Source organism: Gavia stellata, chromosome 5 (assembly GCF_030936135.1).
Source record: "Gavia stellata isolate bGavSte3 chromosome 5, bGavSte3.hap2, whole genome shotgun sequence".
In the NCBI taxonomy this organism is placed as follows: Eukaryota; Metazoa; Chordata; class Aves; order Gaviiformes; family Gaviidae; genus Gavia; species Gavia stellata.
In genome coordinates, this window is record NC_082598.1 from 45648301 (window position 1) to 45661641 (window position 13341).

Sequence of the window (13341 nt, forward strand, 5' to 3'; positions counted from 1 at the left end):
TGATTCTGTAATTACATGTTTTATACAGGTAAAATGGATTGCTGATAGGTGTTCTGGAGAGAGGAGAAAGGTGGAGATGAAATGTTAAAGAAAAGGTTTGTGAAACAGGACAGTTACAATCTCTGTACATCACATCGTAATTTACCGATTGTACATTATTCATATTTTATAAAGAAATGTAAGGAAAAATAAAAATCTTACTACTCAACCCCAAACTATTGAATTAGAATTCAGGCTTTTTGCATTGATACCACAGGCAGTGAAAAGATGTTTTTCTCACAGAACATGCTTTCTACTTCATACATTTACAGTGACAGAGTTCAGCATTGAATGTCACTGAATATGTGACTAATATCACATCTGTGTGTTGTTATATATAGCTGCAGGAGTCTTTAGAATTGCTTACAATTATTTTTCTTAAAATTAAGATAATACTCTTCTCCACTAAAATATAATTGTTTCCTGCCTTCAGTTCCACCAGTCATCCGAGTCTATCCAGACAGCCAGGCAAGGGAGCCAGGTGTGACAGCCAGCCTTCGGTGCCATGCTGAAGGTATCCCCAACCCACAACTTGGTTGGCTGAAGAATGGAATTGATATCACACCGAAATTATCCAAACAGCTAACTCTTCAAGGTAAAGGGACATATTTATTCTTTTCTACAGGTTGTGAATGCTTTATCAGTGCATCCTTTCCGTACTAATTGTCCTTCTTACATAGTTATAACCAAGGGTTGAAGTCTAAGCTAAAACGTTTCAGCAGATGTCTTCCAGTTACTCCCCAAGACACATACCTGCTCTGCTTTCTCTTTGTTAGAATAATGGTTGTACTTACTGGCAGGTTTACCAATTCCAATTTACTCTATTCCAATTCTCTATTCAAAAACATGCAGTTTCTGAGTAGCGCAAGCAGCCCAAGACCCAGTCCCAACATGGTGTTAGAATTTGTCACTACAACTATATTAATGCTATTCATAGAGTATTCAACACTAATATTTAAATTGGGAAGCGAGGTTTTGTCTGTAAAGATTTTTTTTCTAATGCATTGATATTAATCTAGTTATTTTTCATGAGTCCAGATTTAAATTTAGATCAGAACTTTACCTTTACTGAAGCTTAGTTGAAAACATAAGTGTTTTGACTGATAAGAATCTCAGTGAGACTTGGGGACCTGATGGTGGAAGGGACAGGAGGAGAAATACCTGAAATGGATATGCTGTTTTCTGAGGGGTCTCAGCAGAGCTACAGGGGGGTGCAAAGACACTGCACACAAAAAAACCAATTAAAGGAAAGTTTTACTTTTAATCGACAATAAAGGCCAGTCTGTGAATCTTCAGGGCCCAGCGAATTTTCCCACAGCATTCTCCTGGAGAAGCTGGCGAATTGTGGCTCAGAGAGGTGCACTATTTGCTGGGTAAAGAATTGGCTGGACGGCCAAGCCTAGAGAGTCATGGTGAATGGAGCAAAATCCAGTTGGCGGCCGGTCACAAGCGGAGTCCCCCAGGGCTCAGTTTTGGGACCGGTCTTGTTTTAATATATTTATCGATGATCTGGATGAGGGGATTGAGTGCTCCCTCAGCAAGTTTGCAGATGACACCAAGTTGGGAAGGAGTGTTGATCTGCTTGAGGGTAGGAAGGCTCTGCAGAGGGATCTGGACAGGCTGGATCGATGGGCCAAGGCCAACTGTAGGAGGTTCAACAAGGCCAAGTGCCGGGTCCTGCACTTGGGTCACAACAACCCCATGCAATGCTACAGGCCTGGGGACGAGTGGCTGGAAAGCTGCCTGGCAGAAAAGGACCTGGGGATGTTGATTGACAGCCGGCTGAATATGAGCCAGCAGTGTGCCCAGGTGGCCAAGAAGGCCAATGGCATCCTGGCCTGTATCAGAAACAGTGTGGCCAGCAGGAGTAGGGAGGTGATTGTGGCCCTGTACTGGGCGCTGGTGAGGCCACACCTCGAATACTGTGTTCAGTTTCCAGTATGAGTAGAAAGTGGTGGACTCCTCTTGCATAGCAGCATTCTGTTAATTTCTCCTGTAGGGATTTGAATGGAATTTTTTTCCCTCGCCTTTGTATCGTATATTTATGATAAATAAATAAGAATGGTTCTTCTCTAAGCAGAAAACATTTAATTCCATTTTCTTGAATGTACTTATTTGAAATAAAACTTTGAAAATCTCACTGCTTTTTCCCTGAGTTTTTCCTGAGTTAAACTATCTATACATTAGCTTCAAGCAAAAGATGGTCTAGAAGGAGTATTAATTACACCATAACCCAGTGCCCCTTCTAGTCCTACAAAGCTGTTTTCATAAAATAGATCATACAGTTGAACAGCTATACTATACTTAAAATGCAGTGACTCATTGGTCACATCATTATTCATATCACATTATTTAAAAGATCTTTGCCTGTGAAACCTGGACTGTTTTTTGACACTCTTACTCAAGCTGACATACAACGCCTGAAGTGATTTCCATAGACTCCTACACTGATGTAGGTGTAAAATTCCAGTGCACCTGTTTTTTGTGTTGTTGCACTGCATTCACACAAAAACAAAACCAGGTGCCTCTTCTTACTAGAAATATATAATTTTATTACAATTAGTATTTATGTTGAAATTTTAGCTCATCATGTTCCATGGAAATTTGGGTTATTTTGTGTAAAGCTGGTGATAGTGTCAAGTGACCAAATGCAACATAATAAAAACATAATATTTATGTGATTTTAAACACAACCATAGTCATTTAAACATACATAAGACTTCAGACTGATATTTGGCTCTGAAGTGCAAAATCAGCTGAGGTATTCTGAATATCTGTGAGATGAATAATAGTGCATGTAATTCACTAGCCAGTTGAATACCTTTGGATTAGTTTGGCATGCCTCCAAGTTATGAACTCAGGAATGAAAATGGTTTAATTAGTATGAGCAGAGAAAGCCTTGTGAATGTATAATCTGAAAGCACTGTAGCATGTCTGCATGTTGAATTCTTCCTCTCCTTTCAGCAAATGGCAGTGAGGTTCACATTAGCAATGTCCGCTATGAAGATACAGGAGCATATACTTGTATTGCAAAGAATGAAGCAGGGGTGGATGAAGACATTTCTTCTCTTTTTGTAGAAGATTCTGCTCGAAAGACCCGTAAGTATTATAAGAAGTATAAAAATACATGTAGCCCTCACTTAAACATTAAATTGGTATTAAAAACTATGAAACATTAAATAAATTGAGTATGTGTAGATAACTGATTAAAAAAAAAGAAAGTTTAAATAATGATACCCAAGAATGACCAAAGGCAGAGTATATAATCTGAAGTTTATTTAGAAGTAAAATTAAATCTCTGATTCATTTTGTGAATTGATATTTTTCACATTGCTGTTAAAATTTGGATAGTTTCCTCATGATAGATTTGTCACATGTGAAGGGAATAGGAAGGGATGAAAGGAAGTGGAAGCCTAAATAAGGCAAAGCAGTAGTCCTGGTGTGGTTTCTGGGGTTGATGGGGGTGTGGGAGGAAACCTTTTCCAGTCTTTCTTCCTGTATGTTCCTGAGATACACCAAGAGTCAAACTTGGCCCTCGTGACATGAGAGTCATCTCAGGACTTGATTTCACCTGCTGGAGTGCTCAGCAGGTCCAGATCAGTTCCAGCTTGCCCATGATGTCTTGTGCCTGGATAACTGTGGCTGTCCAGAAACGTGGAGCAACAGTGACCACATTCACTTGCTAAGTTGGGAGTTCAGTGTGCCAAAGAAACCTCTACCACTACTGAAAAGTAGCTTGCTTTATCCTCTTGTAAACGGTAGTGGGCCTTATAAACCCTGTTTACCTGTTATTTGTCTGCCTTGATACTTCTTTCCCCTTCCCTTTCTTTCCTCTGCACAGAAAAATCCATTCCTGAGTTTACAGTTCACCCATCCGGTTTTAATTATTTTTTTTCTTTTAAATCTGTTATTTTACTGAATACTACATATTCATTAGAAATATATCTAGTAAAATGATAGTTGTTTTACTAGTGAGTCTGATTGCATTAACTATTTATCTAGAAGCTTACTCAATGTTGACGAGTACTCAACAGAAGATACTAGAGGCAGAATTAGTAGCACTGCAAGTCTGCCTGACGCTTGCTGTCGCAAGACACTGAGTTCAGTTACGTATAGGTTTATTAAGCTTTAAACGTTTCAGAGGAAATCTTCCGTGCAGGAAAATTTTATAATCCAAATGTTAATACCTTTACTTAGCTGCTTTCAGTAACACTAATTATAACTGTCATTTCAAAAGTCTTAACATGTTTTTTTTTTAAGTGTCATGAAAGTGACTGCTCAGACATTTTTGAGAAGTCATCTGAGGATAAATAAGTTGTTTGATCGTGCTGAATTTCTAGTACTCTGGTGATATGAAGTATCTTGGTCACCTCTGTTTGCCTTTTGCAGTCTGTGAAATATATTGTGAATGTTGCCAAATTACAAAACACTGACAAACTAGAATTTGTTTATGCTTGGTTAACACTTGTTTGGCCTTAACAACAGAACATTTATATTTAACTGTCCAGTTTTCAAGTGTTTTAGTTACCTAATCATTGTATCCTCTGAAGACCTGATCTGCAATGATTATGCAAAATACTGTTTTGAGGAATTGTAATGTGATGTAATAATTTTTTTATCAGCTAACTTTACAGGATTTGTAAAACCACATGCTATGCAATGAACACTGCTTGCAACAAATGCTTTAAAATCTACTAGCAGTAAGTTGTTATGGTGACCATTGATGTCATGAAAGATGTAAATGAGGGAAGACAGAATATAAACCCAGTTACTTCTAAGACAATTCATCCAAAAGACACAGTCTCCTTCCTTCCCATAAAAGTCATTAATTCTGCAAGTTCTATGTTGTATGTTAAAGGGAGGCATTTTACTATTGGGTTCCTTGGTGTCTGAACATGGTTTCCTAAAAATTGGTGGATGTGTAAATACACATATAGACCATAGCTGCATAATTGTATCATTCAAATATAGGTGCAATAGATATTTACGTGAGATACGTACTCTGATACTCTTATTCACTTACTTTGGCTCAGAAACCCATTTCTGTACATGCAAGAAGACTAAGGTACATACTAATAAAAAAAGCAATTACTACCAATTTCATTATCACAACTACATGAATAAACTGTCTTCACAGGTATGAATTTTGACAGATACAGTTTAAAAAAATGCTTCTGTTTAAAAAAAAGTCCCTTTACAGGGAGGAGTTGCTAGCATTAGAAAACTGAAATTAAGAGAAGGGCTTTATTACTAACTCTTGTCTGCTTGTTTTTATATTTCTCTATACCTGTCATAGATGACATTTTTATAAATAGTTTTGCTTTTATCTTCCTTTAAGAGAATAAAGCAGACATGTTTATTTTTTCAATCTTTTTTTTTCCTTACTGGAGTACTCCCTTCTGGAAATCTTAGGCTATTGCTTTGAACAAAAGTAGAACAGATTCTCACTAGCTTGTCAGTTAATCTGTCTACTTTTACAGAAGGTAAAAATCATAGCAAAATAAAAGCATTTCAGAACATTGAGTTGATTGGCTATTGAGAGGGTAGTGGGAACTTTTACAGTGGAGCTCTAAAATATAAACTACAATTGCACTGCATTGAGCATGACAGTAGTTTTATAAGCCACATAATGAATACAGAACGTGGTTCCATTTTTACCAGTGTATGTAGGTATTTCCTAGAAAGTTTAATAGTCAAAGAAGTGTTCATTTTTGTACTTATCTGACTCATTGTGTATATGAAAGCTTTTGGGTTTTAATGCTACATTGCATAATAAGCTAGATTTTTGGTAGTTATCTGTGGAATCTCATTTTCAACACATCCCAAATTTATTATGAGTTAAACTCAGTGCTTTGACAAAAATTTGATATATGTAGCAGAAAGGGCATGGCTAGCTCATTCCTTTGGGAATGGGTAGTGTAAACAGCTCCTAAGAGAAAATCTTATATTTTCTGGCACCTCTGCCTAAATTAAAACCAGTGCCATTACGGATAAATAGATTGTTAAATAATAAGCGAAGCTTGCCTTCACCTGTGTGCCTAAAAATGTTATCAGAGTGCTAGGTTTTCAAAATTCACAGCATTGGTTACAGAGGCATCTAATGCACATGTCTGTATTAAAAACAGAAAAGAAATAGAGTGAATGGCAAACCTATACTGAATTGTGGCAAGTGTGATGCTAGTAGTAGTGTGATACTAGGGGAGCCAGGGCATTGTTTATTTTAAAGTTTCCAGTTTCAGAAATTTGAATTCCAGTTTCCAAGAAAAGTCAATATACTTTAATGACAATGATTCATCATCAAGCTGGTAATTTGAGATGGAAGTGAACGGAAAATACTGTGAAAGTGCTTTGTCATCCAGATCTGTTCAGTAGATGCCAGCACTGAACACTGAACCATTGTTTTGTCACACGTAGGTAAAATTTTTAATAATGGATGACAGTCTCAAGAATAGTTTGGCCGCTTCTTAGCACGTCAGCCTTTTTCAATTTGCGCTAAAAATAGAACTTCTGAAAATATGTTTTCATTTTGGCATTGTCTCAGGTGAGAGGAATTAAATTATTTTCATTAAAACACCCTAGCTTCAGCATTATTTTTTACCAGTTAACTCATTCTGTAGCTGAAATTTAATACACTTAACATCTGTGTCCAAACACATGCATACTTTTTGCTGGATTTGTGAAGTTGTAATGGAAATTTTTACTTTATATTACCTATATAAACATCTGTTATAAGTACTGGTGATAAATGTCTGGTGCTGTCTATTATCAGATCCTGGTTAGTTCCTCTGATGTTGACCATTCAGATTAAAGCATTCCATTATTGCTGTCTGTCTCAAACAACAGCTTTTTTGTTGCTTTTAATTTTTAATGTTTCTGCTAATATACTATGGCCATTCCTGACGTAGACATTAGGAAGAAAACATTTTACTCATGTTAAAAATGCTACAGTCATTTTACTGAAAGCTTTTTACATCACATTCTGGGACTTCATATTGGTGGTTCAGGCAGCAAAATTGTCACTAGAACATACTGCAATAAAAATAATGGTTTCTCTGGTGTTTTACACAATAAAAATCTGCAAGCAATTGGTGATTTATATAGTAGGTGGACACTTCCTGGGAGTTTGGTAGAGTTCTGAAGATGCCATTTGCACTCAGTAGACCCAGGCTTTAGGACTACCAGAACAGAATAGATTCTCAATGGAACTGGTTTTTCTTTGCTCCATGCGCTTTTGTGGATGTGAAAGTGAGGATAACTTTCTTCTTGTGCTCTTGGCTCTTCTTGGCTCCTTGAGTGGTCCTCCAAGGAGCATCCAAGGAAAGGTAGGTAAGGAGGAATAAGACTGAGTAAATTGAAGAAGTGAAAGAGACCTGGGGAGAGGGACAATGGAAGAGGCCAATAAAGTGAGGAAGAAAGGGAGGGCATAGGCAGCAGCAGGTGAAAGAGGACAGGTTAGTGAGAACACTTAAACACTGAAGGAGAAAGAATGGGAGGAAAAAAGGATAGGAGCACAGGGGCAAAATGATCTCTTAAAAGCTACATAATAATCCTCTATAAGACGTGGAGTTGCATCCCGGAGTATCTAGTCACTGTAATGTCTTGTCATTAAATTTCTCTGATCACAGAGTGACAGTGTATGTCTTATACTGCTGCTCCTTTTTAGTCCACTACTTTAGTACCACTACTTCTAGTACCAATTAAAACAAATAAGAGAGATAGCTGAGAAGACTGAACTTTCTATTGTTCTAGTAAGTGGAACATTTTGTTTAACTTGCCTTTTTAAGTAAGACAGCATATTGGAGTATAAATGTATATTAAAGGAAAATCTGCAAACATGAAAAAAATTAGTCAAAAGAAGGCTTGTAGGTAGAAACAGTCTACAGTGTGAGATAATTTTGATAGCATTTAATTATCTAGTTGTTCAGGTATCATTTTGACCATCTCTGACGGAAAGTAGTTGGTTTCCTTGATCTAAGTGTCAAAATGCAGTTTTACTAAATAAAGACTCAGTAATTATTCTTCAGGCTTTGAAGTATGCTGCTTCTGTATCAGACCTGAAGAAGGGCTTGTCTGTGTGAAAGCCTGTCTGCTTTTTCCAACAATACCAATTGCTGCAGAGCCAGCTGTGAAGAGCCTGACTCTGTCTTCTTGAGAACCTCTGTGTAGGTGTTGGAAAGTTGCTATTAGGTGCCCCCAAAGCCTTCTCCTCTCTGGGCTGAACAAGCCCAGTTCTCTCGTTAATTTTCTTCCTGGTGTGCATGCATTTTATAATGCGTTCTTTGTTCTCCCTTCTTCTTCCCAGCAGCGCCCTTGCTTGAGAATTTTTAGATTTTGTAATCTCTGTTGGAAAAGCTATATTTTAATCTGAGAAAATTTGGCCTTAAGCTGAAAGTAAATGTTTCATGAAAATGGTCTACTGTAAATGGAAACTACTTATCATCATTATGATGTTTTATACAAATGTAAACTTTTTTTTCCTTTTCCCACTAGATATTAATCTTTTCTGTATTAATTAGCATCTTAGATTCATAAAGAAAACAAAAATTCTAATTACCTCTGTATTTCTTGTGCCTTCTTTATTGGCTCCTTATGTACCTTATTCATTTTAAAGTAACATCGTAGCTAGTCAACAAGAGCCATGCAGCATGTACAGTGAATAGATCTGTACATCCTACTCCTACACCAGTAGCATCTAAAATACTTCTGAATGCAAGACCTGTGCTGGTTCAATTCTCTAGAGACTGGAAGCTCTTTTTGTGCTGTGAATTCCATTTTCCCTCAAGTTTGCAGTTAAAGCCATCAAGAATGAGATATCTGGTCTGGGTGATATCTGGATAACCCCTGCGGTGACTGGTAAAAACATTCTGGGGATTAACGACCTGGTCTAAATCTCATTGAAGACAGCAGAGTCTCCCCTACTGTCATGTTCCTCTAATAACACCTGAGAGAACTTGACTGTGTTGGAAGGAGTCTCTGGCATAATCATGTTTGTAATACAAATAGCAGTTTAAAATCTGGTTTTAGTTTCATTCCAATGTAGTTTGATTTTTCAGAACAGATATTTTATGGATTCATAGATTTAAGCATGATGGAACTATTTCATCTACCTCTAATATATCTTCTCCATTTTGCAAGACATTAAATTGCATCCTGTTCTGCCTGAATACAGATCTGATGCTTTGTTTGCCTAAAGTGTATCTTCCCGGAAATGCATCTACCTGAGTTAAAGACACAAAGAGTCGGAGAATCCCTCATTTCTCTTGGTATTTTGCTTTACTGATTAATCAATTTCACTAATGTAGAATAATTCTTAGTTTCCATTTTGAAGTCAGTTTTTCCTTCAGTTTCCTCCTTTGATTCTCTTTTTTTCCCCCAATAAATAGACCTCTTAAGAATATACCATCGATAAATATTGATTACTTTCTCTCACACACACTAAATAGAAGTTTCTCATAAGAAGACAGTTACCCTAGGATTCAGACAGTTTTTATGCCTTGAGGATTGTAATTGGTTTTGGTACGGTTTTCTTAAAAAGTGGGAATTGCTCTTCGCAGAAGCAAATGTATTATTTGTTTCTTTAATATTCTGGAGTGAGAAATACATATTTTGTAACATTTCACTTCCACATCCACTGATCCCTTGTCGCTTTTGTCCACTACTGTCAGCAGTGGAAGCTTATGTTTATATGTTTATCTACCACATACCCTATATCCTCTCAGGCCTCACTTTCCAAATCCTGCTCCTTCCCACCTGTCTCAGCCCCCCAATGTAGATATAGTCTGCATTACTTTTCCTTAGATGTCTAAATCTGCATTTGGCTATATCAAAATGTAATTTATTTTAGAGATGTACTTGACAAAGTAATTCAAACAACTTTTTGAAACTCTGTTATTTATTGTAACAGGTAATTTGCAGACTTCTTAGGAAATTATTTTATGTTTGTTCACAGATAGTTGATGAAAATGGTTAAGACAAAACTCACTACCCATTGCTCTGGACACATTCCAACACTGTTGTCTTCACATTTTACTAATGATTTAACAATGAAAACCACTTTTTCAGATTAATCAGTTTGGCAGTTTTTAATTCAGTTAACATGTACTTTACTACTATTGTATAACTCTGATATTTAATCAGAATATTCTGTGGTAACAAATCAGATATTTAGCAAAATTCTGGGTTACGTCTATATGAATTTTTACATTACCAAACTTCTACTTGCATCAAAAAATATAATCAGGTTTGTTTGAAAAGACCTGGTTTCCATTAGAACATATTAGCTGACCTGTAATTATATTCTCGTCCTTTGATTTCTTACTGAATTGAATTCTGTGCGAGTGTTATCTATTCTTTTGTCTGGGACATATACCCCAGTCTAACTAGCCTACAGCTACTTGAGTTACTAGGTTTCAGGGAGTGGGGGAGCTACTAGAGGCATATATAGTGGTAATCTTCTTGAACTTTATGATATATTCTGGAATTTATTCAAAACTAATAGCACCAAAACAAACATCTGAAACAACTTTTAGCAAGTGTTTTTTTTGTATTTCATTTGGACCTGGTTATTTTAAATGTTTGTCGTGACCACATCATTTGCCATCTTTTTTTGTTCCTTTGTAAGGTAGAAAGTATTTAATTAGCCTTTTGTTTTCAATTATTATCCTGCTTCTGTGCAAATACAGGACAAAAATATTTATAGAAGAATATTGTCATTGGAACATTAAAAAAAAATCTGGTTCGTATCAGTATAATTTAAAACTTGAGTAGCTGTGGTATCACCATGCTTTTCTTTTACCTTTAGCAACCATTTGTGATGATTTCCAGGGCCTTTGCTGCTGCACTGGTATAAAGAAATATCAGTCTGCTGAAACTTCTTCTGTTAGCACAAAAATGTAATGTTAATTGTAACTAAGGCTATTTCTTTTCTTAAGCAGCCCTTAAGGACTGCTATTTCTCCCTTTTTGTAAACAGGATCTTTATTCTAGCACTCCAGTATCTCTGCAGTAACTGATAAAGGTGGCTTTTCATTTTCTAGTTTGCAGTACATGCAGATGCATTTTAAAGAAACTCAAATCTTTTATTAACTGATAGCTTTCTCCTCCATACTACTGGATTTAGCAGCATTTAAAGCACGGACACACAAATTGACAGCTCCACTGCAGATTTATGTTGATGACTATCTTTGATAGTCACAAACACAGATTTGGATCAACCCAACTCCTAGAAGCTGTAAGGCAAACCAAAATCATTAGTTTGCTCTTGTTGAAACAGTGTGAAAGCTGAGGAAATTAAATATAGAACAACGATAATTTGACGGTGTATCTTGACAATATATTTATGAGAAAGGTGGAGTGGGCAAGATGTTACTGCCTTTTTTGTTGTTACAGAGTACAATAACAATCACAAATAGAGGAGGAAGAAATGGCAACTTCCGTCTGTGGGATTTTTATTTTTTTTTTAGGTTACATTCAGGTAGTATTAGGACCAATGGAATTGATTTGAATTTCAATTTTTAGTTGAAGTAACATTAGCTGAATATGGAATATAATGCATAGCTAAAGAGTATAAATAAACCATTTTGTGTCCTTAAAAAGAGATAGGAAGGAAAAATTATACTAACATGAGAATATTTAATTGAAATAATGGAATACAGTATATCAGTGTAATCTACAGATCTGAAGAAAATCAGACAGTACAGAAAACAGGAAAATAAAAAAGATTGATTATCAAAGACAAGGGAATATTTTCAGGGGTGTTTTTCAGATACTTAAAATTCTTATCTTGGCTACTAGTAAAATATTTTGAAGTAAAATAACTTTAAAAATGCATTATTTTTTTTCTTTCTCAATGACTGACAGGTACATCCGTTCTGCTTTGATTTCCTCTCAGTTTCAGCTTAGCATAATCTTATCAAACTAGAGTCATAGATCATGGAAACTTGTGCTGTTCCCTTTAAAGCTAGAGTTTTGTAGGTTGTTGTTTATTTTATTTTCTGGTTTTTTACAATATTTTAATTTCTTTTAATGTTTTCCAAAATTTCATTTTCTAAAATGCAGTTTAGTTTGCCATTGATTAATATGACTACTTAAGTATTTCTCTAAATTTTATTGAGCCATACACGTGCACCTTGGGGAGACAACTGTCTTGATAGAAAGTTATCAAGTAATGCTATTAAGGCATTTTCAAGACCAATTTGACAGTACTTGATGATATTTTAATATTTAGTAGGTTTTACTCTTGGCCATCAATCACAGACTCTTGTGTTACTCAGTTCACCCACTATGACATCATCATATATTGCAAAGCAACTTCTCCTACAGATTTTTTCACCGAGTCACACAAAGCAGGATAAAAATTATCTGCCTCATGCCCTGTGTCCTGGGGCTAAATTAAAAAAATAATATACCTGTTCCGTGCCATTAAGTAGATCTATTTCTAACTGTGCATTTTTTTTATAGAATGTCATAGTCCTGTCACCTAACAAGAGATAATGTGATCTGAATGCTACTGACTTGACAGGTTTATGGCCATCATAAGTAACCAGACATCTCCACTGTCTAGAACTTGGAATGAGACTAAAAGCCTTTTGACTGTGATTTATGGCCTAAATTCTCTCTGAAGGGCTTTATGCAACTTTAATAGAATCTTCCTGTCACACCTTATACTGAATGGTACCTATTTACCTAATTTCCTCAGAGATAATTTATGCTGGCATTCTATTTTATGGCAGAGCTAAACAAGTTTATACTTGTTGACAGCATCATAGGCAAAGACTTTCTTTCAAACTTCCAAGTATAGGGTAGAAATTCAGCTCATGAACCATTTTTTCTTCCTACTAGTGTAGACTGGATTGAGTTAATGTGTTATGGGAAAGGACTTCAGCGTGATTCATTATAAAGATTTCTAGAAAATAATTGAAAGAACAGTAAGCTAACATGGTCATATTTAACGAAAAGTAAAGTGTCAGTTGTGACTTTTAACTGATAAATAATAGTTTAGCATTCATAAAAATAGATATTTTGTTATTGTATTAACCTAACCTGAAATGAAATTAAAGTGCATGTCACATAAGAACAGAATAAAATTTTGATAGAATTTGTATTGACGTAATTACTTTAAAAATAGTTGAAGCAAGCAATAGATAACTTCAAAGAAAAAGAGTGTTTGTTTGCTTCACAAATAAAGGTTTATATGCCTATATTTATATTTGTATATAAACCTAACAAATCTGAATTTCTTATAAAATAAGAATAAAATTAAGAGCAAATATGTGCATAAATGTTTTCATTCTGCTTGATAGTG

At 35.7% G+C, this 13341-nt stretch overlaps 1 protein-coding gene across 3 annotated transcripts in view; it reads left to right on the forward strand.

Annotated features, from left to right (window-relative positions):
* Window positions 1–13341, forward strand: part of FSTL5 (follistatin like 5) — a 300770-nt gene that overhangs the window by 230231 nt on the left and 57198 nt on the right. For all 3 annotated transcript variants that reach the window (XM_059817815.1, XM_059817816.1, XM_059817817.1), the window contains exons 8-9: window positions 473–634; window positions 3004–3138. In XM_059817815.1, coding sequence (XP_059673798.1) covers window positions 473–634; window positions 3004–3138 — 297 coding nt within the window. The remainder of the gene's footprint in view (window positions 1–472; window positions 635–3003; window positions 3139–13341) is intronic.